The sequence below is a fragment of the Physeter macrocephalus genome, unplaced genomic scaffold (assembly GCF_002837175.3).
Source record: "Physeter macrocephalus isolate SW-GA unplaced genomic scaffold, ASM283717v5 random_338, whole genome shotgun sequence".
Classification (NCBI taxonomy): Eukaryota; Metazoa; Chordata; class Mammalia; order Artiodactyla; family Physeteridae; genus Physeter; species Physeter macrocephalus.
In genome coordinates this window covers 16,539-42,096 of record NW_021145639.1, presented here as the reverse complement: position 1 = coordinate 42,096, position 25,558 = coordinate 16,539, and the positions used below count along the sequence as shown (strand labels likewise).

Here is a 25,558-nt window from a genome sequence, read left to right as displayed (position 1 = left end):
GGCCCTTGGCCTGCAGCCCAGTGGACATGGAGAATGCCCTGATTCTGAGCCCACTGTCTCTAGATTTCTAGAGAGATCTGGCAGGGACTGTAAACCTGGATGCCGTCTGCTAAATCCTGTGTTTCCGTTTTTACAAAAGCGAAAGAGAAACAAGCGGAAAGTAATTTTGATCATTTGTTTTGGTTCACTCAATACAGTATATTCTTTTTATTGGCATCGCTCGATATAGTTTATTCTCCTCATTCACGGTAGTGATGGTCTATAAGGGCGTGGTGAACACTGAAAAATTGACCCGGAGCCACTGTCCCGGGCGGGAATACGGGCTTAGTTGCCTACCAGACTTTGGTCACAATTTTGCTGTTGTTGTTGTTAACTGATTTATACATAACCTTGTTTTATGTGTATCTCTGCTTCAAGGCACCTCGTCTAATGCCTATTGTTGACTCACTGGCGTTAAACGCACAGCCAACAGTGTTGTAACTCACGCGCAAAGGAAGCTTATCTAAAGCGCATTTTCTCCATAAGCCCCATCCCAGCCCTCTTACGCTTAGGACACTAGACAGCACTCGGGCTTGATGTTTGGGGAGGCGTTTGAAAGTGTAAAATCACCAAGAGATAGATAGCGCAATGCTGCAAAAAGGACACTCGTTTACAGGATGCAAGTTTGTTCAACCTCAGCTGGGAACACGTGTCAGAGACTCTCGTTGCTGGCTTCTCTGCGCGCGCCCGCGAAAGCGCTGGGCTCTAGATTCGGGCGTCACAGGAGCCTTTTCCGTGGGTAGGCACATTTTCAAATATGGAATCCGCCAATGATGAGCTCGACTGTATACCCAAAACATTATCATGTCATCATGTAACTAATATAAATATCATCAACGGGTAGTTTACATTCTCTTTTTCGTGCTAAGTCTTTGAAATCCGGGGTCTATTTTGTACTCACAGTACATCTCAGTTTGGACAAGCCACGTTTCAAGTGTCAAAGAGCCCCACACCGCGAGTGGCTTTCCTATCAGACAGTGCAAGTCTCTGTAGCTTTCTTCAGACTCTCCAAGAGACCTGTGGACTCAAAACTAAAACTAAAAAGGCGATGTCAGATACAGCCACCTTGGAGAGCTACGTGGCAATATCTAAGAATTTAGCTGCGCATAGTTCTTTCGACCCAGGAATTCCACTTTGAGGCCAGGGCCCCATGAAGTGTACCACTCGGCCCAAGGCAACACGTATAAGAATATTCTTTGCACCCCTGCTTGTGAGAGCACGACAGTGGAGAAAAATGAAATGTCCATGCTCAGAAGAATGCATCCATAAAACACAATATGTCCAGACACTAGACTATTCAACATCTTTGCAAAAGAAAGAGCCTGAGCTCCGTGTAACAACACGGATGAAACTCACAAACAGGGGTGAGCTGGTGAGGACAAAAGCAAGCTCTGGAAGGTCAGAGACGTGATGCTATTTATACAGCATTTAAAAACAGGCAAGGCGATACTCTGTGGCAGTTACAGATTCATACATGTGTAGCAAAAGTATTTTTTTGTAAACATGAAAAACCACGACCACCTCCTGAAGGATGGTGGTTACTTCTGGGAGGGAAGGGAAGCATTTGGAGAAGGGTAAGTACACAGAGGGTTCCAGTTATATTTGAAAAGTTACATTTCTTCAGCTGGACAGTGGTGGACATGGAGGTGCTTATTATGGTTATCTGGGATATTCTGTGTGTGTGTGTGTGTGCCTGAAATATTCTTTTGCACGAGGAGCCATAGCAAGGGTTTGTACTGCTGTGTTGACCTGGTCAGACAGACAGACAGCGAGGGGTCATACGTGGCCTGCATGTGCCTTGAAAAACACTAGAGCCACTCTGACAGGTAGATGGTGAGATTCCTGCACGGGTGAATAAAGCCCCCAGCACAGTATCTGGCCTGTTGTAACTGCCATCAGCGTATTTGTTGAGAGCCATGATATCACTAAGCAATCGCTCTGTTCTAGGTGCTACGTCTAGTGTTTTCATCCATTATTTTGTTTAACAGTTATTTATTCAGCGTCTGAAGGAACAAAGCCCCCTGCCCGGGTGCCACAGAGAGAAAACAGCATGATTCTCGTGAACATAAAGGGGAGGGCAGCCCAGCCTTCATGACGCACCCCGATAACTGCTAATGGCCAAGATTTGCCCTACTAGTTTGTAATCTTATTCTTTCCGGACAAGACACATCAATTTAATGTTACAGGCTTTTTTTTTTTCTTTTTCTTTTTATCTCTTCTTTTTGGCCCAAGGATATGGGGGTGGGCAGGTGAGTAATCAACTGCACAACATTTTTTCTTTTTTGGGGGGGGTGGGGGGCGTGCCATGTGGCCTGTGGGATCCTAGTTCCCCGACCAGGGATTGAACCCTGGGCCCTCGGCAGTGAAAGTGCCGAGTCCTAACCACTGGGCCGCCCGGGAAGTCCCCAACTGCACATTTGAAGTGCAGTTAATTCTTGATGTGATCTTTCAGTAAATATTTTATTTGGAAAAATATATATAAAGTATATAAATAATATATAAGATATATACCAGACATCATATATATGATAGTCCATAGTATATATAATTATATATAAGATCATGTATACTGCTTTGGTGATTGTATCAGGTACAATCATTACGTATTGTCAGCGTATAATGTGTTACAAACTTTAAATGTTTCTTTGACAATAACGCTCTGGGTACGACCAGCAATTGCTCCCATTTCATGAGGAGGAAACTGAGGCACGGAGGCAGCTGGACATTTGGCCAGGGGGACAGAGGCAGGAGACGGTCACAGGAGGAGTCCTTGGGAGCTGGAGAGCGGCAGACGCGGGGGCGTGGGGAGGCAGGAGGCCCAGCCCAGCTTTAACAGGGGCGTGTGCACCCTGGAGCCTGGGCTGGGCCTCCCCCACCGCACCATCACACCTGCCTCTCCCGGGCGCTCTGGGTGACCCCACGCGGCAGTGTGGCTAAATGGGGAGGTGTAAAGCTCCCCGGATCATCAGTGAGCCTCCGGGGGGGCTGGGGAGGGCCAGAGGCCTGCAGCGGCCCCTCTCACCCTCCCGCTGGGGGACCCAGGTGGCCAGCTCTGCAGCCTGACCTTTCGGCTCCAGCCCAGCAGCTGTCCCGCAGGCCCTGCAGCTCCCCAGGGGAGGGACTCAGCTCCAGCCTGAGTGGGGTGGGGGCGTGGTAGAGGGCAGCCTGGGGTCCCCGGACCCTCGCGAATCCTGGCTCTGCGTCTCTCTGGCTGCTGACCAATGCCTCTGTTTCTCCAGGGCTCAGTTTCCCCAGCAGTAAACTGGAAACCATCGTCCTACTCGTCCAAGCCTTGTCGGGAGGACTCCACAAGGTCTTGAATGAATTTTAAAAAGTTAAAAAATAAAGAGCCAGGGCCTGACACCTTATAAGCATTGAATGAAGGGTCATCATTGCATTATTTAATTTTAGTTTTGAATAGGTAACATGCTGTGGGGGAAATTCAAATAATACGAAAGGCAAAGTGATCAAAACTTCCTCCAGGGGCTTCCCTGGTGGCGCAGTGGTTAAGAATCCGCCTGCCGATGCAGGGGACACGGGTTCGAGCCCTGGTCCGGGAAGATCCCACATGCCGCGGAGCAGCTAAGCCCGTGCGCCACAACTACTGAGCCGGCGCTCTGGAGCTTGCGAGCCACAACTACTGAGCCCACATGCCACAACTACCGAAGCCCGCGCACCTAGAGCCCGAGCTCCGCAACAAGAGAAGCCACCGCAATGAGAAGCCCGCGCACCGCAACGAAGAGCAGCCCCCGCTCGCTGCAACTAGAGAAAGCCCGCGTGCAGCAACGAAGACCCAATGCAGCCAAAAATAAATAAATAAATAATTTTTTTTTTAAAAAAAAGAATCACTATGCTGTATACCTGAAACTAACACAATATTGTAAGCCAACTATACTTCAAAATTAAAAAAAAAAGTTCCTCCAAAGTCACATGCTGACATTGATTACTGACTCAACGAAAGCAGCAACAGAAAATTGGGGGAAGAAGAATACAGACTGAGTATTAGCTTATTTTAAGGAATTACCGGGGCTTCCCTGGTGGCGCAGTGGTTAAGAATCCACCTGCCAATGCAGAGGACATGGGTTCGAGCCCTGGTCCGGGAAGATCCCACATGCCGTGGGGCAGCTGGGCCCGTGCGCCACAACTGCTGAGCCCGCGCTCTAGAGCCCGCGCGCCACAACTACTGAGCCCACGCGCCACAACTAAAAAAAGGAATTACCGTTAGTGCTGTTCGATGTGATTGATAAAAGTTTTGCAGTTGAGCTGGAAATTTTCCTTCCTTTGAGGGAAACATAAACCTGAGCATTGGGGCAGAATTTGTCATGACGTCTGTAGTTTATTTAGTCACTTTTAGCATTTTATGAGGGAAAATTTCTAGCAGAACCAAAAGTAAAGAGTAAAGGAACCTCCTTGTGCTCCGCAACACGTGCTGCTGGCTCAAGATCCCCTCCCTCACTTGGGCCGTGTTTTTTATCCGCGGGAGTATTTGAAACCAAACCCCAGGCATTGTATCATTTTGCCCCAGATGATTTCCTAGGCTGCAATTTACTTTAAAATACTCCATCCCCACAAAAGAAAAGAGAGAAAGAGAGTATGGCAAAAAGTAACGTTTGTGAAGTCTGGTCAATGGAGTGGAGGGTGTTCCCCGTGGCTTTCCTTTTCCACTGTTCTGTGCTTGCAACTTTCCACAAACCTCGAAAAGTCAAAGAACAAAGGAAGTTCTGCCTCGGCACTGCACCCCCCCCCCACCCCCTCCAGCCCTGCCCAGGTTCCCAGGGCCAACACAAAAGCCAGTTTCCTGGGGATCCTTCCAGAGGCCCAGAGACCTTTCTAGCTGCGTCTTTATTAATAGCAGGTCGTAGTAGTAGTTGAAACCTGATGGGGCAGGCGTCCTGGCTGAGTCACACAGGCCTGTCCCGGGTCACCCCACACCTCCTCCCCTCTGACCCCATGTAAGCCGATTGCCACTCAGAACCTCAGTTTCCTGCTCTGTAAACTGGGGATAAATCCCCACCCTTTTGGGTGGCTGAGAGGATGCAGTATAAAGGCCCCAGCGCAGAGCTGGGCTCAGAGCCTTGCTGAGTACATGAAAGAAGCCTTTTCCCCAGAGCCTCTCTCGGCTATTAAGAGCTCCCGGGTCTGACGGGGGAGGGCTGGGGGCGGGGACTCTTGGTATGAGGGGGCTTTGGGAGTGGTCTCCCTGGTCCCCAGAGGCCCACGGAGGCAGGTGGATGCACAGATCCCTGGGTCTCCCATCCCAGGTGAGGTGTATGAAGGGGCTGGGCTCCCCTTTCTCCGCTGCCCTCAGGCCCAGCCCCTGGGGGTTCATAATATGTTTTGTCCCCTCTGTCCTGGGACCAGAGCCCAGAGTCCAAGCTGGTCTAAGTTTGGAAGGGGGAGGGAGGGGTGGGGGGGTGACAGGATGTCTCTGGGCTGTCACACACACCCCTGTCCCGGGCCCAGAGAAAGGGAGGGACAAAAGGCTTGGAGAGAGTCAGAAACAAAGACGGGAGAGAGACGGAGAGACACTGGGGAGAGCAGGCCAGAGTGGGGGACAGAGTGCGGACATCCTGAAAGACAGACAGACAGACAGCGGCCACAGTGGGAAGGGCGTGGGGACAGGAGCGGGGTGCCGGGGACCAACAGACAGGCGGGGAGACCCACCCCGAGGCCCGGGAGCTAGAACAAGGGCAAGACAGAGACAGGGAGGTGTGGAGAGAGGGGACCAGACAGGCAGGGAAGTCTCTGGGCTCGGACGCAGAGGGGCACGGAGGCAGACCCTTCCGATGAGCTCCAGGCCTTGGCTCTGCTCAGGGGTGCAGTGGAGCTCGGTGGGCGTGCTGCTTTTGGGGAGCCCAGACCAGGGGCGCTTGCCCGAGGGCCAGCTGACACCAGGTCACCCTGAGATGGAGCTCAGGGACCCCGAGAACCAGGAGGATGGGGACCCGGAGGTGAGAGACAGGAGACAAGGGAGGGAGAGACAGAGACAGAGAGAGACAGAGAGAGATGCAGGAGATGGAGAGGGCCAGGGGCCAGACACAGAGAGACACACAGAGAGAAACGGAAGAGACAGGGAAACAGAGAAACATCAGAGACCCAGAAGGACGTAAACCCGAGGACGCACAGCAAGGCCAAGACCCCCCAGGGGAAATGTGCTCAGAAACAAAGAACAGGAAACCCAGGAAGAGAGGAGGATGGAGAAAGAGAGGGGTGGAGTCAGGGGGGGTGTGGGCTGAGGAGGCCCCCGGTGGGGCTGGGGATTTTGGTGGCCCCCACAGACGGCAGCCAGCGGGTAGGGTCGCTGAGACGATCACCCATAACCCCGCCAGGACACAAAAACAGGTGGCCTGAGGGCGGGTGAGTCACCGTGACTCATTCTCCTGTCTGGGGACCAACCCCCCACCTCAGCCCTGGGCTGGGCCTCCAGGCCCCCCTGCTGCTCTAGGTGGGCCCCAGACTCACCCCCTCCCCACCTCTGTCCCTCTCCTGCAGGAGGACACAGCCACGGCCCTCCAGAGGCTCGTGGAGCTGACGGCCACCAGGGTGACCCCAGTGAGGAATCTGCGTGTCCAGTATCACCTCATCCGAAAGCTTGGCTCCGGCTCCTACGGCCACGTGCTCCTTGCCCGGCCTCGCCAAGGGGGTGAGTTTGGCCAGCAAAGGGCGCGGTCCTTGATGTCCCCCAGGTTTCCCCCTCTGAAACCACTGAGACAGGGAGCAGCCTTGCGGAGAGCTGATGAGGACCCTTCTCGATGGGGCTCCAGAAAGTAAAGAGCTCTGTGGTCTTCCAAAAAATGGAACTCACCCAGAGAGGGTGAGAGACTTGCCTGAGGTCACACAGCAAGGCGGGAGCACAACTTGGACTGAAATTCAAGTCGCCGCGTCCCCTACTCTATGCGAGAGGAAACTGAGGTTCAGAGAGGGCAAGGCAGTTGTGCAAGACCACACAGCAATCTGAGGCAGAGCAGAAAGAGTCCTCAGGGAAGGTCCCCTGCAACCCCCACTTCACAGATGGGGAAACTCGAGGCACAGAGAGGTCAGACGCTATGCCCTGCCCCTCTTGTTTTATGCGTAAGACGTCTGAGGCTCAGAGAGGTTGAGTGGCTTGCCTAAGGCCCCACAGCAAGATCAGAGCGCCCTGAGCTCCCTCCTGCCCCCACCTCCCCAGCAGGTCCGGCTGTGGCTCTGAAGCTCCTACCTCGGGACTCGGTCCTGAGAACCACCTTCCTGAGAGAGTTCTGCGTGGGCCGCTGTGTCTCATCACATCCAGGCCTGCTCCAGACCCTGGCAGGACCCCTGGAGAGCCCCCGACACTTCGCCTTCGCCCAGGAGTACGCGCCCTGTGGGGATCTCAGCGGGATGCTGCAGGAACGGGTGAGGCAGGCAGGCAAGGGACAGAGGTTAGGACTGCTTATCCCAGGTCTGACTTTGTCCCTCCCCCAATCCTGTCTCCAACCCTGACCCCCAAATCTTAACTCCGCCCTAAGCCCCCAAAGCACCTCCTTATTTCTAATTCTCAGTGCAGTTCCATGACTAACCCCAACCCTGGTCCATCCAGGGCAGGGAGCTGTGATTGGGGTTAAGGATGGGTCAGGTCTCATGAGGCGGAAGGGATGGAGACAGAGATATGGGATTTTAATTGGCTTTGGCACTGGGAGTGGGTGTGGGTGGAGTTGGATGGGTTGATTCTGGGGTTGATTATCGATTGGTCACGGGTGTGGAGAAGAGCATGGATGGGGCTGCAGCGTGAAGCAGAGGCGGTTGAGGGTGTGTACGTAGATTGAGTTGGAGAAGGGCTGTAATGAAGCTCTCTCTGGAAAGACCAGGTCAGGACCGGATCCATGATATTCTGGGGGTACTTGAGTTTGAAGTTAGGGTGGGGCCATCTTTAGGAATAGACTCTGGGTTTGAAATAGGGTTGGGGATAAACAGAAGGAAAAAAGGAGGGGAGGAAGAGAAGGAGGGAAAGAGTAGGATGGATGGATGGGTGGAAGGATTGGTGGATGGATGTTGGCTATTAAATAACTGGACAAATTACTGAATTGCTGACTAGCTGGTGGAATGGGTATTGCGTGGAAACCCTGCTGTATAGACCGCTGGATGGATGACTGGTTTGATGGATGGATTGCTGTCTTGCTGCCTGGCTAGCTGGATGGATCGATCTATCAATCGACCGATGAAATAAACTGTGGGACTTTAGAACCGGGTCTGAGTCAGAGATGGGACCTAAATTAGTACGGGACTAAGATTAAGTGTGGGACTTGGGTTTTCATTGGAGATCCTGGTGGTCAGTTCAGAGGAGATAAGAAATACAAGGAGTGGGCTTGAGCGTTAGGACAAAGTTTGATGGACGTTAAAGAAGTCCTGGTTAGATGCGGGGTTCCAGTGAGGAAAACATCTGGGAGTTGGTCTACAGGGGTACAGATGTGGGGGCAGCTTGTGGTTGAGGATGATCTGGAGAAGCTGCTGGGGGGATGTTCTGGGGACACCAGAGGTAGCCACTGGTCCGGGGATTTGGATTCTTGAACCCCAAGAAGCAACATAAAGAAGGAACCAAGGCAGCCCGACCTTCATCCTCTCTCTTTGACCCCAGGGCCTCCCAGAGCTGCAGGTGAAGCGGGTGGTGGCCCAGCTAGCTGGAGCCCTGGACTTCCTCCATGGCCGGGGGCTGGTCCACGCGGACGTCAAGCCAGACAACGTGCTGGTCTTCGACCCTGTCTGCAGCCGCGTGGCCCTGGGTGACCTGGGTCTGACCCGGCCTGAGGGCAGTCCAACCTCTGCTCCGCCAGGGCCACTGCCCTCAGCGCCCCCCGAGCTCTGCCTCCTGCTGCCCCCGGATACCCTGCCCCTGCGACCAGCAATGGACTCCTGGGGGCTGGGGGTGCTTCTCTTCTGTGCGGCCATCGCCTGCTTCCCTTGGGGCGTGGCGCTAGCCCCTGACCCTGACTTCGAGGCCTTTGCTGGCTGGATGACCACCAGGCCCCAGCCACTTCAACCACCGCCGCCGTGGGACCAGTTTGCGTCCCCGGCTCTGGCACTGCTCCAGGGGCTTCTGGACCTGGATCACGAGACTAGGAGCCCCCCACTGGCTGTCCTGGACTTCCTGGGGGATGATTGGGGGTTAAAGGAGAACAAAGAGAGACCTGGGGGCTTGGGGAGTCTGTCCAGTGAAGATGGGGAGGAGGAGGAGGGGGGAGCAAGCCTGGAAGAGTGGTCAGAGGAGGAGGAGGGTGATGACAAAGACGCTGGGAGGGTGGGGACAGATGGGGGGGCCTGACCAGGTGCCTGGGACAGGCGCCCGGGGCTCGGGCCAAAGGGCCCTCCCCCAGCCCCCGTGGCCACCTGGATGGAGAGACAGCTGCTCCCGGAGGACGGAGATGGAACACATTGCTTCTCTCCAACTGAAGGCTGGACTTGTATGCACAATTCCCCTCCCGACTGAGGACCCGGGAGTCCGGAACCCCCAGTGACTCCTCCCTCAGACCCAGGATCCAGGCCCCCAGCCCCTCCTCCCTCAGACCCAGGGGTCCAGGCCTCCAGCCCCTCCCCCCTCAGACCCAGGGGTCCAGGCCTCCAGCCCCTCCTCCCTCAGACCCAGGGGTCCAGACCCCTCCTCCCTCAAGGACCCTTCCTCTCCCTTCTGTCCTGAACGTGTCTTCTTGAAGGAAGGTGCTGTTTCTCTGTAGGTGCATTTCTGCACGGTGGGGACATGTTGGGTGCTTATGGACCTGTGATGTGGTCACTCCTCTCCTTTAAGACCTTAGGTGACTCCTGCTGGCCTTGGCACCAAATCTCGGCTTTCCATATCCAACACCATGGAAACCTTGCCTTCCATCCCTCCCACTTCCCTGGGCTCTGGGGGACATTAAGGGAGGCACTCATCCTTTCTGGACCTAAATCGACACACAGACAGGCACACACACACCCTCTCTTGCCTGCAGACGTTTGGAAACCCTGTGTTCTCCCCCGAGAATGCCTTCTTCCCAACTCCAGGCCTCCAGAGAGTAGACCCCGCCCCGGGGGCCTCTCCGGCTCCTCCGAAACTTGTAGCCCAGCGATCTGCGCCGCCACCTTTTCCATCTGCCCTCGCAGGCTGCCCAGGATGGACTTGGCCTTGTTCACCTGACATCCTTTCGGGTTCCGCTCTCACATGGCGAGCCTCTCGCGCCAGCTCCCTGAGAGCACGAGCACCGTGGCGTGTGCTGGTCCCGTCCACGCTGAGGGCCACGGCTGGTTTGCAGGGATCTTGCGTTCACCCGGGCCGGCCTGGTGCCACCCCCATCCCCGCACACAGACCGCTGACTTGTGAAGCCTTCCCGCCTGCAGGGCAGGGACTGCGTGGATCCGAGGCCGCACCCCCCGCACCCAGCACACTCGTGGGGACCTGCTTCTTTCTGGGGAACCTGTCCTACGTGCTTTCTCGATTTAAAAACGTGAGGTCGCTCCATACAGCGGGGTGCCCTGGATTGGACCCCGGGGCAGGTAAAGGTTGTTGGTGGGCATGAGAAGCGTCTAGCGTTTGACTGTTACTGTCTTCATCTGGACAAACGCACCGATGGCTGGGTGAGGGATTCAGCCGGCAGGGAGCTAGGTGAGGCGACATGGGAGCTCAAGGCAGCTGTCCTGTACATCTAAAAATGATTCTGAAATAAAAAGTAAATTTAAAAAGAATCAAGTGAGTTCACATTGATCATCTTGCTCTAAACCTGAGGGGGTGGGTGCAACCCTCCAGGATGCCGCCGCTGCCTCCTCCTTCAGCCCTGGGAGTCCCTGCCTGCCCCCCCCCAACAACTTTGAAGTCTGCAGACTCATAACTGGGACTCCCCTCCCTTCTTCCCCTCCCCTCAGGGCCTTCACTTCCCAGTTGCTGCACCACCTGCTCCCCCTCTGCGCCGAGTCTGAGGTCATTTCTCACTGCATCGTTCTGGAATCTTGTTGTCTCATCCTTTCCCCACACAGGACCCCATGTCTCCTCCCCCGGACGCCCCTTACCAAACACTTGTGTTGGACCTGTCAGTGGGGCACTGATGGGGCAGCTGGCTGGCGTCAAGGCAGGGGCAAGCTGGAGAAATGATTTCATCCTCTACAGGGGACCAGGACCCCTGGATCTGAGGGAGGAGGGGCTGGGGGCCCGGACCCCTGGGTCCGAGGGAGGAGGGGCTGGGGTCCGGTCTGAAGAGGGAGGACTGACTTCCCGGGCTGGGACATCTGCCTGGCCAGAGCCAGTTCTGGGAGACAACGCACGATGTCGCTCTCCCCCTGAGGTTCAAGGGGCGAGGCCTGGGGCGGGGCTACGACCCCCTAGGTGGGGGCGGGGTCTTGCTGCAGGGCAGGGCTCTGCTGGCCTGGGCTCTGAGTGCTGGGCACTGACCACAGCGGGCAGCCGAAGGGTCGGGCAAGCCTTGGAGAAGGTGAGGTCCGGAGGTTGGAGCCGGGTCAGGAGGAGGCAAGGGTCAGGCCGCCTGAGGTGGGCCTGAGAGCGAAGCTGTGCAGGTGGTCAGAGTCCTGGGTTCTTTGCGGGATCAGGGGCTAATTACAGACCTTGAGACTGTAGAGTGGTTGAGTGTCAGGGACACAGAGTCTGGGGGGGGGCGGTCCCAAGGTGTGAGAGCTATAGAAGGTCCTGGCAGAGGGGTCAGCTGGGTGTCTGGACCCCTGGGTCTGCGGGGGGAGGGGCCGGGGCTGTTGAGTTGGACCCCAGACCACTTTGGGGCTTGGTGATCCTTCACGAGTACTTGCTCCCACCCAGGACCCAGGCGGCCCCCAGGCCCTGGTGTGAGCCACCCGCCCTCCACAGGCCCTGGGGGCAGAGAGCGCCTGTTTGCTCTCAGGAGGCTGGGGCTGCTTATCCGCCCCCAGGGCCCAAGTCTGTTTGCTCTGGAAACAGGTGGGGGGTGTCTCGAGTTATCTGGTTCAGCTTTCATCCTCAGGCCATCAGGTGGCGCAGGGATGTGGGGGTGGGGTGAGGGCATCCGTGGCCTCAGGCTTGACCTCACCCCGCCCCTCGACTGGTCTCCCCACTCCCAAGACGCCTCTAATAAGAAGGGAAAATGAGTCACGATGGCCTGAGCCCATCAGCTTCCACCCTCCTCCTCAGACCCCGGAATCCAGGTCCCCGGCCCCTCCCCCCTCAGACCCAGGGGTCCAGGCCCCCAGCCCCTCCTCCCTCAGACCCAGGGGTCCGGGCCCCCGGCCCCTCCTCTCTTGGCCCCCGGTCTGGCAGGACCTAAGTCCTGGTCACCCTCTCTTCTGCCCTTGCAGAGATGCCTGGGAAGCCATCAGAGGAGAAACAGGGGGAGATGGGGGCTATGGAGAACGGTGCTGGGCAGGACCTGGGGGGCCTCACGGCAGAGGAGCTGCGGCAGGGCCAGGAAGCGGCCCTGGCGCTGGAGGACATGATGGCACTGAGCGCCCAGACCCTGGTCCAGGCCGAGGTGGACGAGCTCTACCAGCATGTGCGTCCCCTGGGCCAGGGCCGCTTTGGCCGGGTCCTGCTGGTCACCCACCGTCAGAAAGGTACAAGGGCCTGGGGACAGGGGCGGGGGGCAGTGGTGTGGGCCCAGGCAGAAGCTAGCCAAGGCTGGGGAGTCTGTAAACCTCAGTCAGGTCCTGCTGCCCCTTCCAGGCTGTGTGTTCTTAGTAACTCCCCTACCCTCTCTGAACCTCAGCCTCCTCCTCTGAAAACGTGGGTGATGCTTCCTTCTCTGAAAGAACTGTGATTCTCTGAGGACATGTCGGTAGCTCTAGTTGCTGGGGACAATGCGGAGGAAGACAGAGCCCCCTCTCGTGGCCCTCACACGTGGCCAGCTTAGTGGTCATCGTGGGAGTGACGCAGAGCCACGCTGTGTGCCAGGCACTTAGCAAGGCCAGCACGCGGTGGTTGTGCAATAAGCGCTCCCCGACCCCAATCTGGTCGTCACCTTCCAAGGAGACTGGAGGGCTCAGCCTTGTCCAGGGGCCTGCTGGGCCCCCAAGGAGGAGTCTGAGCCAGCCCGGCCTTCAGGGAGCTCCCAGCACGAACGGGGAGAGGGTGTGTTAGTTTCCCATGATTGTCATCACAAAGTGCCACAGACTAGGGAGACTCACAGTTCTGGAGGCAGGAGTCCGAGATCAAGGTGCCAGCACCGTTGGTTTCTCCTGAGGCCTCTCTCCTCGGCTTGCAGATGTCCGCCTTCTCCCTGTGTCCTCTCACCGTCTCCCCTGTGTGCATGTCTGTGTCCAAATTTCCTCTTCTTATTAGGACACCAGTCATACTGGACTAAGGACCACCCCAATGATCTCATTTTACCTCTTTCAAGACCCTCTCTCCAGGGAATTCCCTGGCGGTCCAGGGGTTAGGATTCTGCGCTTTCACTGCCGCGGGCCCGGGTTCAATCCCTGGATGGGGTACTAAGATCCCGCAAGCCAAGCTGTGTGGCGCAGCCAAGCACAGTCATATTCTGTGATACTGCAGGGTGAGAACTTTAACATACGAATTTCGCAGTGGGGAGTGGGGCGGGGGAGGGACACAACTCAGCCCATAACAGAGAAAGATGCAAAAAGATGCAGACCTGGGTCATCACAGAACTTGGAGGTGATAATGGGGAACAGAGGGTTTGTAAGGGGGCCTCATCCAGGTCCTCAAAAGCGAAGGCAGCTTGTGCTTGACGGTGGGAATTCCGGGCATTGTCGATAAACAGAAGAGGCACTGCTGCACCCAGCTGGGGAGGGGGAGGGGAACGGTTAGCCTTTTAGGTAAGGCCGTGACCCTCCCCCATCACACACAGCCTCTTGGGCAAGGTTGGGCCCTGGCAGCTGGTGACTCAAAAATTGAAGAAACCGTATGCTATTTGTCGTTCTCTGTCTGACTTACCTCACTCACTATGACAATCTCTAGGTCCCTCCATGTTGCTGTGCATGGCACGATTCTATTCTTTTTTATGGCTTCAGGAATATTCCATTCTGTGTTTATGCATCCATCTGTCAGCGGGCATTTAGGTTGCGTCCATGTCCTGGCTCCTGTAAATAGTTCAGCTATGAACATTGGGGTGCATGTCTGAATGGAGTCTTTGCCAGATATATGCCCAGGAGTAGGATTGCAGGATCATATGATAACTCTATTTTCAGTTTTTTAAGGACCGTAATGGAAAAGAAAAAAAAAAAAATTGAAGAAACCAGAGTTTCTGCCTCCTGGGAGCTTACATCCTAGGAAGTTGTTTCCACGTGTGGCAAAATTCACAACAATTCCTTAGTGGGGTCTAATACCCAGTTCAGGGTATCTTTTCCCCGGTTGCCTCAAACGTGGCTTTTTGGCATGGGTTTGCTGGAACGAGGGGCCCAATAAAGTCATCCGAGGTTCTGAGTTCGGTTTTCGTGGTACCGTTCTACCTGCTCCAAGGCAGCAGAGTAACAACTCACTAAATACTATTATCGTCATTATTATTATTACCATTACCACTGGTGTTGTTTCAGTGGCCATGCTGTTTTAGGCAGGCTTGGCAGGGGCCAGGCCGTGGAGGAGGTGAGGGCGGCATATGGCGGAGAGTCCAGGCTGAGGGCCGGCAGGGCCGGCGCTAGGCTCGTGCACCTCTCGCCTCTGTCCCTGCTCCGCCAGGCACTACCTTGGCCCTGAAGCAGCTCCCGAAGGCCTCCACCACCCTCCGAGGCTTCCTGTATGAGTTCTGCGTGGGCCTCTCCCTGGGCGCGCACTCGGCCATCGTGGCGGCCTACGGCATCGGTGTGGAGTCGGTCGCCTCCTACAGCTTCCTGACCGAGGCCGTCCTGCATGGGGACCTCATCGCCTTCATCCAGCCCAAGGTGGGTCAGCCCCCCGTGGCTCGGGGGGTCCCACGTGGACGCCCCTACCCAACCTGGGCCTCAGGAAGCACACTCACTGCATCGTGACTCGGGTAGCCCTGCAGAGGCCCCACCGGCTCCTCAGGTCTTGTGAGGCCCCTAAGGAGTTCACGGCCGCCACGGAACCAACACTGCACCCTACTGAGGTCCGCCAGGCCCCACGGGGCTCACGCCAGGCCTCACCAGAGCCACCCCCGTTGGGGTCCTCCACCCCCTGGGCCTGCTCCCCGCGGCCGAGGACAAGCGCGACGGCCCCGTTCCCTCCTGGCTGGCGGGCAGGGTGGTGGGCCCTGACACCTGCCGCCCACAGGTGGGCCTCCTGCAGCCGGCAGCCCAGCGCTGTGCGGCCCAGCTGGCCTCGGCCCTGGAGCACATCCACTCCCGCGGCCTGGTGTACCGGGACCTCAAGCCGGAGAACGTGCTGGTGTGCGACCCAGCCTGCCGGTGGGTCAAGCTGACCGACTTCGGCCACACGCGGCCCCGCGGGACCCTGCTGCGCCTGGTGGGGCCGCCCATACCCTACACGGCCCCGGAGCTCTGTGGCCCCCCGCCCCTCCCCGAGGGCCTGCCCATCCAGCCCGCCCTGGACGCCTGGGCGCTGGGCGTCCTGCTCTTCTGCCTTCTCACGGGCTACTTCCCCTGGGACCAGCCCCTGGTGGAGGCCGACCCCTTCTATGCGGACTACGTCACCTGGCAGGCCTCAGGCCAGCCTCAGGCCCGTCCTCAGCCCTGGCTGGGCCTGACGCCCGCGGCGGACGCTCTCCTGTGGGGGCTGCTGGACCCTCACCCCCGAAGGAGGAGCCCCGTGAGCTCCATCCGGGACTACCTGGGGCGGCCCTGGAGGCAGCGGGACGGGGAGGCTGAGGAGGTGCCCCAGGGGGACAAGGGGGACCCAGAGTGAGAAGCGCGGGGCCAGCCCGGGCCCAGCCCGGCCTGGGGAGGCTGCGGAGGGCGACCCCGGCCCCCATCCTGAGGTCTCCTCCGCGTCCGTGGGTGGCGGCTGGCCGCTCTGCTGTCTGTTGGTCTCTGTCTCCCGATCTTCCCCTCTCTGTCCTTATCTCCCACGCCGGGGGGAGGGGGTCTCCGAGGGCACCCCGTGTCTGCCCACACCTGCCCCACCTCCCCCGGGCCTTGGCTTTCCCGCACCTCCTGCCCAGCTGCCTCAGCCAGGCCGCCCCCCAGCCCGCACGCCCAGCCCCCTCCTCTCGCTCCTCTCCCCTTTCCTCCGTGACACTCCCTCCCTTCCAGCCGCACAATTTATTTATTCGTAGTGGTTATTCTGTGTGTCCGGCTGGAATGTGGGCTCCCGGGGGCCCAGGATCTCAGCCTGTCCTGCTCTCTGATGGATGCCACGTAGAAGGGGTGATCTGCCCCGTGTAGGTGGTCCACAGATGCTGATTCAGTAAACGGACCCGCCTGGTTTTGCACGGCCTCCCCCCGCGTATGCCTGTCTCCCTGCCCTTGTCTTTTCTGTCTTGCTGGGTCCGCTCCCGGCCTAGCGCCCTCTTCCTCCCCACGTGCTGGGCCCACGCCCTCTGGATGATATGCTTTGTCTTCTCGGTCACCCCAACCGCTCTCTGCAAATAAAGTCCATCTGGCACTTAGGTCCCCGTGATGCTGTTGGTCTGGCAGTGTGGGAAAGAGAAGGCCGGCGTGTGCGTGCCCGTGTGCCCCGGAGAGCGTGTTGTGGAGGAGAGGCAGAGACAGAGAAAGGGAGAGACAGACAGAGGCAGAAAGAATGGCAGACAGTGGTCCCACCGGGTGCTCCTGCGAGGCGCTGGCTCCGCGTGTGCGTTTGTGGTGTGCCTGGGAGTGAGGGTGTCAGCACTGTCTGCACCCACTCTGCACACATGCGTGTGAGAAGGAGAGGGGTTCGCCACCAGAGCTGGAAAGGGTCCAGCTGTCCGCAGGTGGGTAGGAACTTGAGCGTGTATTTCTGGGTATTTGTGTGTCCATGAGTGTCTGAGCCCACGTGTGTGTGTAAATAATGGTGTGTGTTTGTGTGTGAGAGAGAGAGAGAGAGACATGAGTGCGTCTCACCCTATGCAGGTGACGTGAGCGCGTGGGTTTTATGTGTCTACAAGCATCTGAGCCCCCGTGCGCTCATGTGATCGTGTGACTGCCGGGGTGAGGGGAGAGAAGGGAAGTCTGCGTGCATCTCACCGTGTGCAGTCAGCTGTTTGCGTGTCTGTGAGGCCTGGGCCTGCATGGGGTGTGTGTGTGTGTGTGTGTGTGTGTGTGTGTGTGTGTGTGTGTGTGTGTGTGTAGCAGGGGGAAGACAAGTCACAGTCGCGGCTGCCAGTCACCAGCTGGGCCCTCCTCTCCTTCACACCCACCCGCCCCCGCCACCCATCACCCTGGCCCCTTCTTGGCAGCCGCCCTGTTTGCAAACACTCTCTTTTCCTCTCTGTGCCCTCCTTGGCCGCCTGCCTAGAGGATGGCTACAACTCAGGGCTGGATCGTGTGTCACCCTCTCCCTGGCCCTGCACCCACCAGGGCCCCTGCTGTGGCCACCAAGGTGTTGCCTGGAGGGGAGGGGTGTGGTGGAGGCAGCCTGTGTGGAGTGACCCCAAGGATCCTTTCTATCTAAGTTCAGTCCAGAGACCTGGGGACATGGGCCCCTGTCCCGGGCAATCCAGGTGAGCTTCCTGGAGTAGGAGGAGAATACGACGGGGGGGTGCGGTAGGGGAAGCATGAGCAGGACCTCCTGCCGCCTCACCCGTGAGTCGGAAATAACCCGAGCAATTAGGCCAAGAATGTGTCCCAGAAAAGCTGGAGGTGGCTGGGGGCTGGGGTGGGGCTGAGGGGCGGGGGAGTGGAGAGGAGCAGGGTCTGGAGGGGGGGGCACAGAGGGTGCTAATTGGTGGCATCAGCTGGGGATTAACTGGGAGGTGATAATGACCCAGCGATGGGCCCCCCCGCAGGAGGGCTGGAGGAAGAGACAGCAGTGGGTGGGGGTGGTGCTAATTTAGCGCTGCTTAATTACAAGACACATAATACTAATCGTAATACTTTACTCACCCCTCAAGCAGCTCCCAGCAGGTGGCACGTCCTGAACACGCTGGAAGGGGTCCCTTAGATCCTCCCCACTTCAGGGGTGGACGCAGGTGGTCCAGAGCAGCCGAGGTGGCTGCCTGAGGTCACACAGAAGGCTGGGCAGAGGCAGGGTTCAAATCCAGGCCAGCTCTTCAACTGTCCAAGGTCCATGCTCTTATCTATGTATTTATTTATTTTCTTGGCCGCGCTGTACGGCATGTGGGATCTTCGTTCCCCGACCAGGGATCGAACCTGCGCCCCCTGCATCGGAAGTGCAGAGTCTTAACTGCTGGACCGCCGGGGAAGTCCCAAGGTCCATGCTCTTAAACTGTAGGAGTGTCCTGTGGCCAACAGGACCTGGGGGAGGGGTCTTGAGGGGACTGGGGGCCTGAGCACATGTGTGTGAGCGTGGGTGTGAGTGTGACAGAGTAAGGATGAGTGTGAGTATGTGGGTGTGTGTTGCTGAGGTGGCCACCCCTCCCTTGGAGGAGATGCGAGTTGGGACACCTACATGGAAAGGAAGGTCGAAAAGCTTTCGGACCCAGGCAAGGCCCTGGAAAGACCCTTGTGGAAAGACAGACAGTAACATGTGCTGGCGAGGAGGTGGAGAAGTTGGAGCCCTCCTATGGGGCTGGTGGAATGTAAAAGATGGGGCAGTTGCTTTGGAAGACCACCTGGCAGTTCCTCAAAATGTTAATTAACTATGGAGCTACGATATGGCCCAGCAATTCTGCTCCTAGGTAAATGCCCATGAGAAATAAAAACATGCCTCCACACAAATGTTCACGGCAACATTGCTCACAATAGCGAGAGTGGAAACAACCCAAATGTCAAGCCACTAACAAAGGGATAAAAGAAATGTGGTCTAGGGAATTCCCTGGCGGTCCAGCGGTTAGGACTCCACGCTTTCACTGCTGAGGGCCCAGGTTCAATCCCTGGTTGGGGAACTAAGATTTCATAAGCTGCGTGGTGCAGAAAAAAAAAAAAGAAATGTGGTCTATCCATCCAGTGGAGTATTACTCAGCCATAAAAAGGAAGGAAGCACTGACACATGCTACATCATGGATGAACCTCAAAAACACAGAGCCAGGGCTTCCCTGGTGGCGCAGTGGTTGGGAGTCCGCCTGCCAATGCAGGGGACACGGGTTCGAGCCCTAGTCCGGGAGGATCCCACATGCCATGGAGCAACTGGGCCCGTGCGCCACAACTACTGAGCCTGCGCTCTGGAGCCCGTGAGCCACAGCTACTGAGCCCACGTGCTGCAACTACTGGGGCCCATGCACCTGGAGCCCGTGCTCTGCAACAAGAGAAGCCACTGCAACAAGAAGCCCGCACACTGCAACGAGGAGTAGCCCCTGCTCACCACAACAAGAGAAAGCCCACGCGCACAGCAACAAAGACCCAACGCAGCCACAATAAATAAATAAATAAATTTATAAAACAAAAAAAACACAGAGCCAGTCACAGAAGATGACCTACTGTAGGATTCTGTGTATCCACAGAGGAAGAAAGATTAGTGATTGCCAGGGGAAATGGGGAGTGACTGACTGCTCATGGGTACAGGCTTTCTTTTTAGGGCTGGGGATGGTGGTGGAAAAGCTCTAAAATTAGATTGTGCTAAATGTTGCACAATTCTCTGAATATATTAAAAGTCATTGAATTGTACATCTAAAAAGAGTGAATTTTGGATGGACCTAGAGATTATCATACTAAGTGAAGTCAGAGAAAAACAAATATCATATGATATCACATACGTGGAATCTAAAAAAATGATCAAATGAACTTATTTACGAAACAGAAATACACTCAGACTTAGAAAACAAACTTACGATTACCAAAGGGGAAAGGGGGAGGGAGGGATAAGTTAGGAGTTTGGGGTTAAAATATACACACCACTCTATATAAAATAGATAACCAACAAGGTCCTACTGTATAGCACAGTGAACTATACTCAGTATCTTGTAACAACCTATAATGGAAAAGAATCTAAAAAAAGTATATACATATATATTCTAAGAAAGAATAGATGGGGCCTCCCTGGTGGCGCAGTGGTTGCGCGTCCGCCTGCCGATGCAGGGGAACCGGGTTCGCGCCCCGGTCCGGGAGGATCCCACATGCCACGGAGCGGCTGGGCCCGTGAGCCATGGCCGCTGGGCCTGCGCGTCCGGAGCCTGTGCTCCGCAACGGGAGAGGCCGCAACAGAGGGAGGCCCGCATACCACAAAAAAAAAAAAAAAAGAAAGAATAGATGTATGTATAACTGAATCACTTTGCTGTACACCTGAAATTAACACACTGCAAATCAACCATATTTCAATAAAATTTTTAGAAGGGTGAAATTGGCATGTAAATTTCATCTCAATGAGGCTGCTTGAAAGAAAAAAACCAAAATAGGCATTTCCAAGGTTCTCATGCTGTGAACTTGATTAGACTCCTTTCCTTCTCTGAGCCTCTGAGTTCACATTAAAAAGAAAATGAAAAAGGAAAAATCCTTCCCTTTTTCTAATAGCGCTGAATTCAGGACCCACTCATCACACAGGACCCGTTCACGTCTCTCTCCATTTTACAGACGAGACTGTCGAGGCCCCTACTTTCCAAAGACCCTAAAGTCAAAAGGTGGCAGAATCTGATTCCAAAGCCTTTGGTCTTGACTCCCCACTCGCCCCCCACCCCATAAAGTGTACCTGGGCCCGTGATCACCAAGGAAGTTCTGGCTACACCCCAGCTGGGGAACCCCAAGTATACGAGCAGGACCAGTTAACAAAATTTGTGGGTGTCCAGTACAAAATGAAAACGTGGGACTTCCCTGGTGGTCCGGTGGCTAAGACTCCGTGCTCCCAATGCAGGGGGCCCGGGTTCGATCCCTGGTCAGGGAACTAGATCCCTCATGCCGCAACCAAGAGTCCACATGCTGCAATGAAGGTCCCGCGTGCCGGGATCTTAGACCCAGCGCAGCCAAATAAATAAATAAATAAATAAATATTTTAAAAAAGAAAACGCGGGGTTTCTTGTTTTAATTTATTTATTTTTATTTTTTGCGGTACGCGAGCCTCTCACTGCTCAGTGACCGTGGCTCACGGGCCCAGCCGCTCCGCAGCATGTGGGATCTTCCCGGACCTGGGCACGAACCCACGTCCCCTGCATCGGCAGGCGGACTCTCAACCACTGCGCCACCAGGGAAGCCCAGGTTTCTTGTTTTAAAAAAAAAAGCTTTTCCCCTCCCTGTCCCCCACCTTTGCTACTGAATATCATGCTCCCTGGGCACCAGGATAATCACTGGCAGACCCTCAAGGGCTAGGAGGTCGTGGAGCCTGCCTGAGGCTGGACAGCCAGGGGTCTGGCCACCAGAACCTATAGGGGAAGTGGGGCTTTGCATGAATCCCCGCTCCCAGCGCCCAGAGAATGCTTCCTTGTCCCATCGACCTCAAAACACAGAATCATCCACTGCAAACACAAAATCAAAAATCATGATGCACAGGACTTCCCTGGTGGTCCAGTGGTTCCAATGCAGGGGGCCCGGGGTTTGATCCCTGGTTAGGGTACTAGGTCCCACATACCACACAGTGTGGCCAAAAAAAACCCCAAAAATGAAAAAATCACAACGCGCACAGATCGACTACCGGCCCCAGAACGTTAAAGCTGCGGGGCTGCAGTCAACCCTCACCCTCCTTGCAGGAAAGCATGTACCTGGGACCCAGAAGGGCGCCAGCCTTGTAGGGCCTCAGAGACACTGTTCTGTGCATTAGTTCATTTTTAGTTCTGCTCAAGTACAGACATGCAAATGACTTGGGCAGCACCCACACATCACCACCACCCCACCCTGCACCCCCTAACCCCTGACCTTGTTAAAACGCAGACTCTGATCCGGTGGGTCTGGGTGGCACCCGAAATTCTGCCTTTCTAACCAGCTCCAGGGACGGCCGACGCTTCTGGTCCATGGGTCACACTTTGAGGTGCAAGGAATTGTGAGAACACGATTTTAGAGTATTGATCCCACATCCCAGCCAAACTCTCATTAACGCTAAACATTTGTCCGCTTGATGCTTTGTGGTTTTCTATGTGGTCAGTCGTATCGCCTGTGGGAAATGACAGACCTGTGCCTCCCTTTCCACCCTTTGTCTGATTAAGGATGTTCCCTCTACCCCTACTTTGCGAAGAGGGCGTGTGTGGGCCTGTTTGTAAGCCATGAATGGGTGTTCATTTTGTCAGATGTTTTCTCTGCATCAAGCTTGCTAGGCCTCTGCAGCTACTGTTTTGGGCTTGTTGCAAGCTGGCAGGCACAGGACCAGGCTCAGATGTCCTGTGGGAGGTGTCCAGGGTCAGGGCCAGCAGTAGGTGGGGGCTGGCCTCCTATCCTGGCCATGGGCCGCGGGGCCAGATGTTTGGGCTTAGCTGCCTGGCCAAGCAGGGATAGAGTGACCGGATAATTAAGCACCCGCTACTTTAGGGCTGGCAGGAGGTGGCAGAGGGTGGAGGGACCTCGGGCCCGAGTGCCCAGTAGCTCCCCCAGCCCTGGCTTGCAGAGGGGCGCCAGGAGCCTGAACCCCCAGTGGGGCCCTCTGGGGTGACCTGGGGTAGGGGTGCACCTGCTCCCACCTGGGAACGAAAAAGGGGACCTCTTACTTCCAAGTTGGGGTGCCATCCTGGAAGCCCCGACTAGCCGGGACAGCAAGGGGAATGTATGCAGAGGCCCTCCCCAGGTTACTAGTCAGCAGTTATTTAAGTCTTAGGGCTTAATGAGACCCGGGCAACAGGATTCTCAGTGTGTTCCTTCATCTGCTGGCAGGGGCAGACAGTTCATCTATCAAGACCCTCGGACAATACCCTTCCCCGCCCCCAGCAAGTAACTGGACCCTGCTGGCCTTTGCAGGACTGCGGGGGCAGCAGCTCCATGACCTTCCAGGACCTCTGAGCCAGGCTCCAGTCTGGGGAGAGGTGGGGAGGAGGGAACGGTTCCCTGCCTGAGGCTGCAGGAGCCAGAATACAAGTTGGGGGGTCTTCCAAGACAGCCCCCAGTTTACAAGCTGAGGCTGAGAGAGGAGGGGGCCCACCTAAGGACACTCAGCTGGGGGCCATCGGGGAAGCCTAACCTGGAACCCCAGGCCAAGTCTGACGCAGAGGAATTTGCAGTGTGTTATCCTGAGTCCCCGCAGCTCTTCTCTGTGGACGGAGGCAAGGGGCTTGCCCTCTCTGAGCCTCAATGCCCTTTCTGAAACAGGGGTCAAGTTCCTCCTTCCAAGGGCTATAGTGAGGGTGGGATGTAGTGTATTAAGAGTCCACATCGTGTCCGGCACAGACAAGCACGGTTAGGAGCCGTCATGGTCACTCTTGTTAACTGAGCACGTGTGCTAAGCTCTGTCCTCACCTGCACTAGCTCATCTAATCCTCACAGCCACCCCAGGAGGCAGGCACGACCACTATCCCCATTGTACAGGTGGAAAAACTGAGGCTGGAGAAAGGAAATTAACTGCTAGAGTCCCAGAGCCAGGACATAGCCTTGAATCCAGGATAACCTGATTTGGGTACGTAATACCTTCTGAGCAAGGGCCCTGGGTCAGACAGGCCTGGGTACCGATCATGACTCTACTACATGCTCCCTGAGTGACCTGGGGTACACAACCAAATGTCTCTGTGCCTCAGTGCCCTGATCTGTAAAATGGGGATAAATACAATAATACCTATCACATACTGAGCACTTATCAAGAGCCAGGCCCTGTGCTAAGCACTCTCACATAGGTATTAATCTATCAGTTAATCATCACAGCGGCCCCTGAGGTGCATACTATTACTATTTTCCCTTTTAGAGATGGGGAAACTCAGACCAAGAAGTTAAGTAACTGGCTCAGGATCATGCCCTCAAGGGCTCAAACTCAGGCATCTAGGCTCCAAAGTTCACCCTCTCCCTGCTGAGCTGTGGTAAAGTACCCCCTCAGTGGGTGTTCATGAAGGTAAAATGACGTCATGCACGCAAAGCCCTCAAAACAGAGCCTGACCCATAGGAGGTGCCCAGTGAACACTAGTTATTATTATTATGCACTCGTCATTCAAAAAATACTAATGGAGGGTACACTCAGTGTCAGGCTCTGTTCTAGGAGCTGGGCATACATCTGTGAACAAGACAAAGATTTCTGCCCTCGCGGGGCTTCATCATGGCCATTATCACTGCCGTCATGATCATCACTGCCATCATCACCCTGATCATCTTCATCACCATCATCATCATCACCATCACTACGAGTCGTTACCATGATCTTCATGACCATCATCACCACCATCGTCACCACCATCATCATCTCCATCACGATCATTATCATCAGGATAGGCATCACCATGATCTTCGTGACCATCGTCACCATCATGGTCACCTTCGTCACCACCACCATGATCTTCGTGACCATCGTCACCATCATGGTCACCTTCGTCACCACCACCATGATCATGACCATCGTCACCATCATGGTCACCTTCGTCACCACCACCATGATCTTCGTGACCATCGTCACCGTCATGGTCACCTTCGTCACCACCACGATCTTCATGACCATCGTCACCATCATCACTTTCATCCTCACCATCACTATCACCATTCTCATCTTCACCATCAAAATCACTGTCATACCCATCACCTCTATCACCATCCTCGCCACCTCACATGGTGCCTGTCATATTCACAAACAGATCAATCTTGTGATTCCACCTCCTCTAGTCCCCCAGAAACATCATTCACATTTTGTTTTTAATTAGATACTTTGGTTTTCCCCTTTTGGTTTGGGAGCATCTTAAGTCCCTCAGACCCCAGATAAGGTCACACATCTCCCCGCAGAGGCCTCTCTTCCTCCTCTGGGGTAGTAGTGGTTGGTGTAGGTGTGCTGGGGGGCCAGGCCACCTCTGCCAGTCTCTTTACAACCTCACCCAGCTGCCCCAGACCCTGGGCAGCCTCCACCAGCTGGGTCAACCCCAGTCCCAGGGCTTGGCGCTCCTGCCGGTCCCGCTCCAGGGCCTGTGTCACCCTCCGTAGCTGGCTAGCCACATCCCTCACAGCGGCCACCAGCTCAACCAGGGCAGGCGGATCACAAGCCATGACCCTTACAGGTGGCACTGGGGCTTCACATGGGCCAAGGGGGCCTGGGCTCTGACCAGGAGTTGGCCCTAGGGTGAGGCGGTCAGGGGGAGGTTGATCCAAGGGGGGGGCCATAGGGGACAGGTGGAGGTCAGGGGTCACAGTGGGGTCAGAGGCTGAGTGTGGAGTCTGGGTAGGTGGAGAGGTTTCTTTGGGGCTCTGGCTTGTGGGTGGTTTGAAGTTCTCAGTGGACAGGGTGTCTATGCTGGGGGCTGGAGAGGGCCTGCAGGGGCTGGACTCTGTTGCTGGAGAGGACTCTAGGCTCCACATCTGGGATGTGGAGGGGTGAGGGGCCCCCGTGAAGGTCAACCGGGGGTGTGGGCTGGGCTTGACTGTTGGTGCTGAAGAGGGAAAGGGAAGTTCTGTTCCCAAGGAAGTTAGAAGGGACTTGGCAGTGACCACAGGGGTTGAGGTGGGGTGAGGAGTCATGGTGGGGTAAGCAGTGGTGGTGGGGTGAGGGGTCGTGGCAGGGTAAGGGGTTGTGATGGGTTGAGCGCTGGTGATGGGAGGAGGGGCTGTGGTGGGGTGA

General features: G+C 56.0%; 3 protein-coding genes and 1 long non-coding RNA gene across 5 annotated transcripts in view; 3 read left to right on the top strand and 1 right to left on the bottom strand.

The window, feature by feature from the left end:
* Positions 1 to 1,472: 1,472 nt before the first annotated feature.
* LOC114485032 (uncharacterized) lies at positions 1,473 to 3,957 on the top strand. Its single transcript, XR_003678470.2, has 3 exons — positions 1,473 to 1,613; positions 2,028 to 2,288; positions 3,279 to 3,957. It is a non-coding gene; the product is annotated as an uncharacterized lncRNA (long non-coding RNA).
* A 1,582-nt stretch (positions 3,958 to 5,539) lies between these two features.
* Positions 5,540 to 10,790, top strand: SBK3 (SH3 domain binding kinase family member 3). Its single transcript, XM_007103231.4, has 4 exons — positions 5,540 to 5,990; positions 6,532 to 6,682; positions 7,211 to 7,413; positions 8,633 to 10,790. The coding sequence occupies exons 1-4, from the start codon at positions 5,826 to 5,828 to the stop codon at positions 9,314 to 9,316; spliced, it is 1,203 nt and encodes a 400-aa protein (XP_007103293.2). The 5' UTR covers positions 5,540 to 5,825; the 3' UTR covers positions 9,317 to 10,790.
* Positions 10,791 to 11,396: 606 nt separating this feature from the next.
* SBK2 (SH3 domain binding kinase family member 2) lies at positions 11,397 to 17,114 on the top strand. Of its 2 annotated transcripts, none has more exons than XM_007103270.3 (4): positions 11,397 to 11,450; positions 12,301 to 12,555; positions 14,633 to 14,835; positions 15,185 to 17,114. In XM_007103270.3, the coding sequence occupies exons 2-4, from the start codon at positions 12,303 to 12,305 to the stop codon at positions 15,773 to 15,775; spliced, it is 1,047 nt and encodes a 348-aa protein (XP_007103332.1). In that variant the 5' UTR covers positions 11,397 to 11,450; positions 12,301 to 12,302; the 3' UTR covers positions 15,776 to 17,114. The 2 variants fall into 2 exon arrangements, with proteins under 2 accessions (XP_007103332.1, XP_028341056.1); XM_028485255.2 differs by lacking the exon at positions 11,397 to 11,450 and adding an exon at positions 12,050 to 12,150.
* Positions 17,115 to 24,632: 7,518 nt separating this feature from the next.
* SSC5D (scavenger receptor cysteine rich family member with 5 domains) overlaps positions 24,633 to 25,558 on the bottom strand; it is a 16,748-nt gene continuing 15,822 nt past the window's right edge. Inside the window, exon 7 of the mRNA XM_055082911.1 lies at positions 24,633 to 25,544. Coding sequence (XP_054938886.1) covers positions 24,715 to 25,544 — 830 coding nt within the window. The 3' untranslated portion in view covers positions 24,633 to 24,714. The remainder of the gene's footprint in view (positions 25,545 to 25,558) is intronic.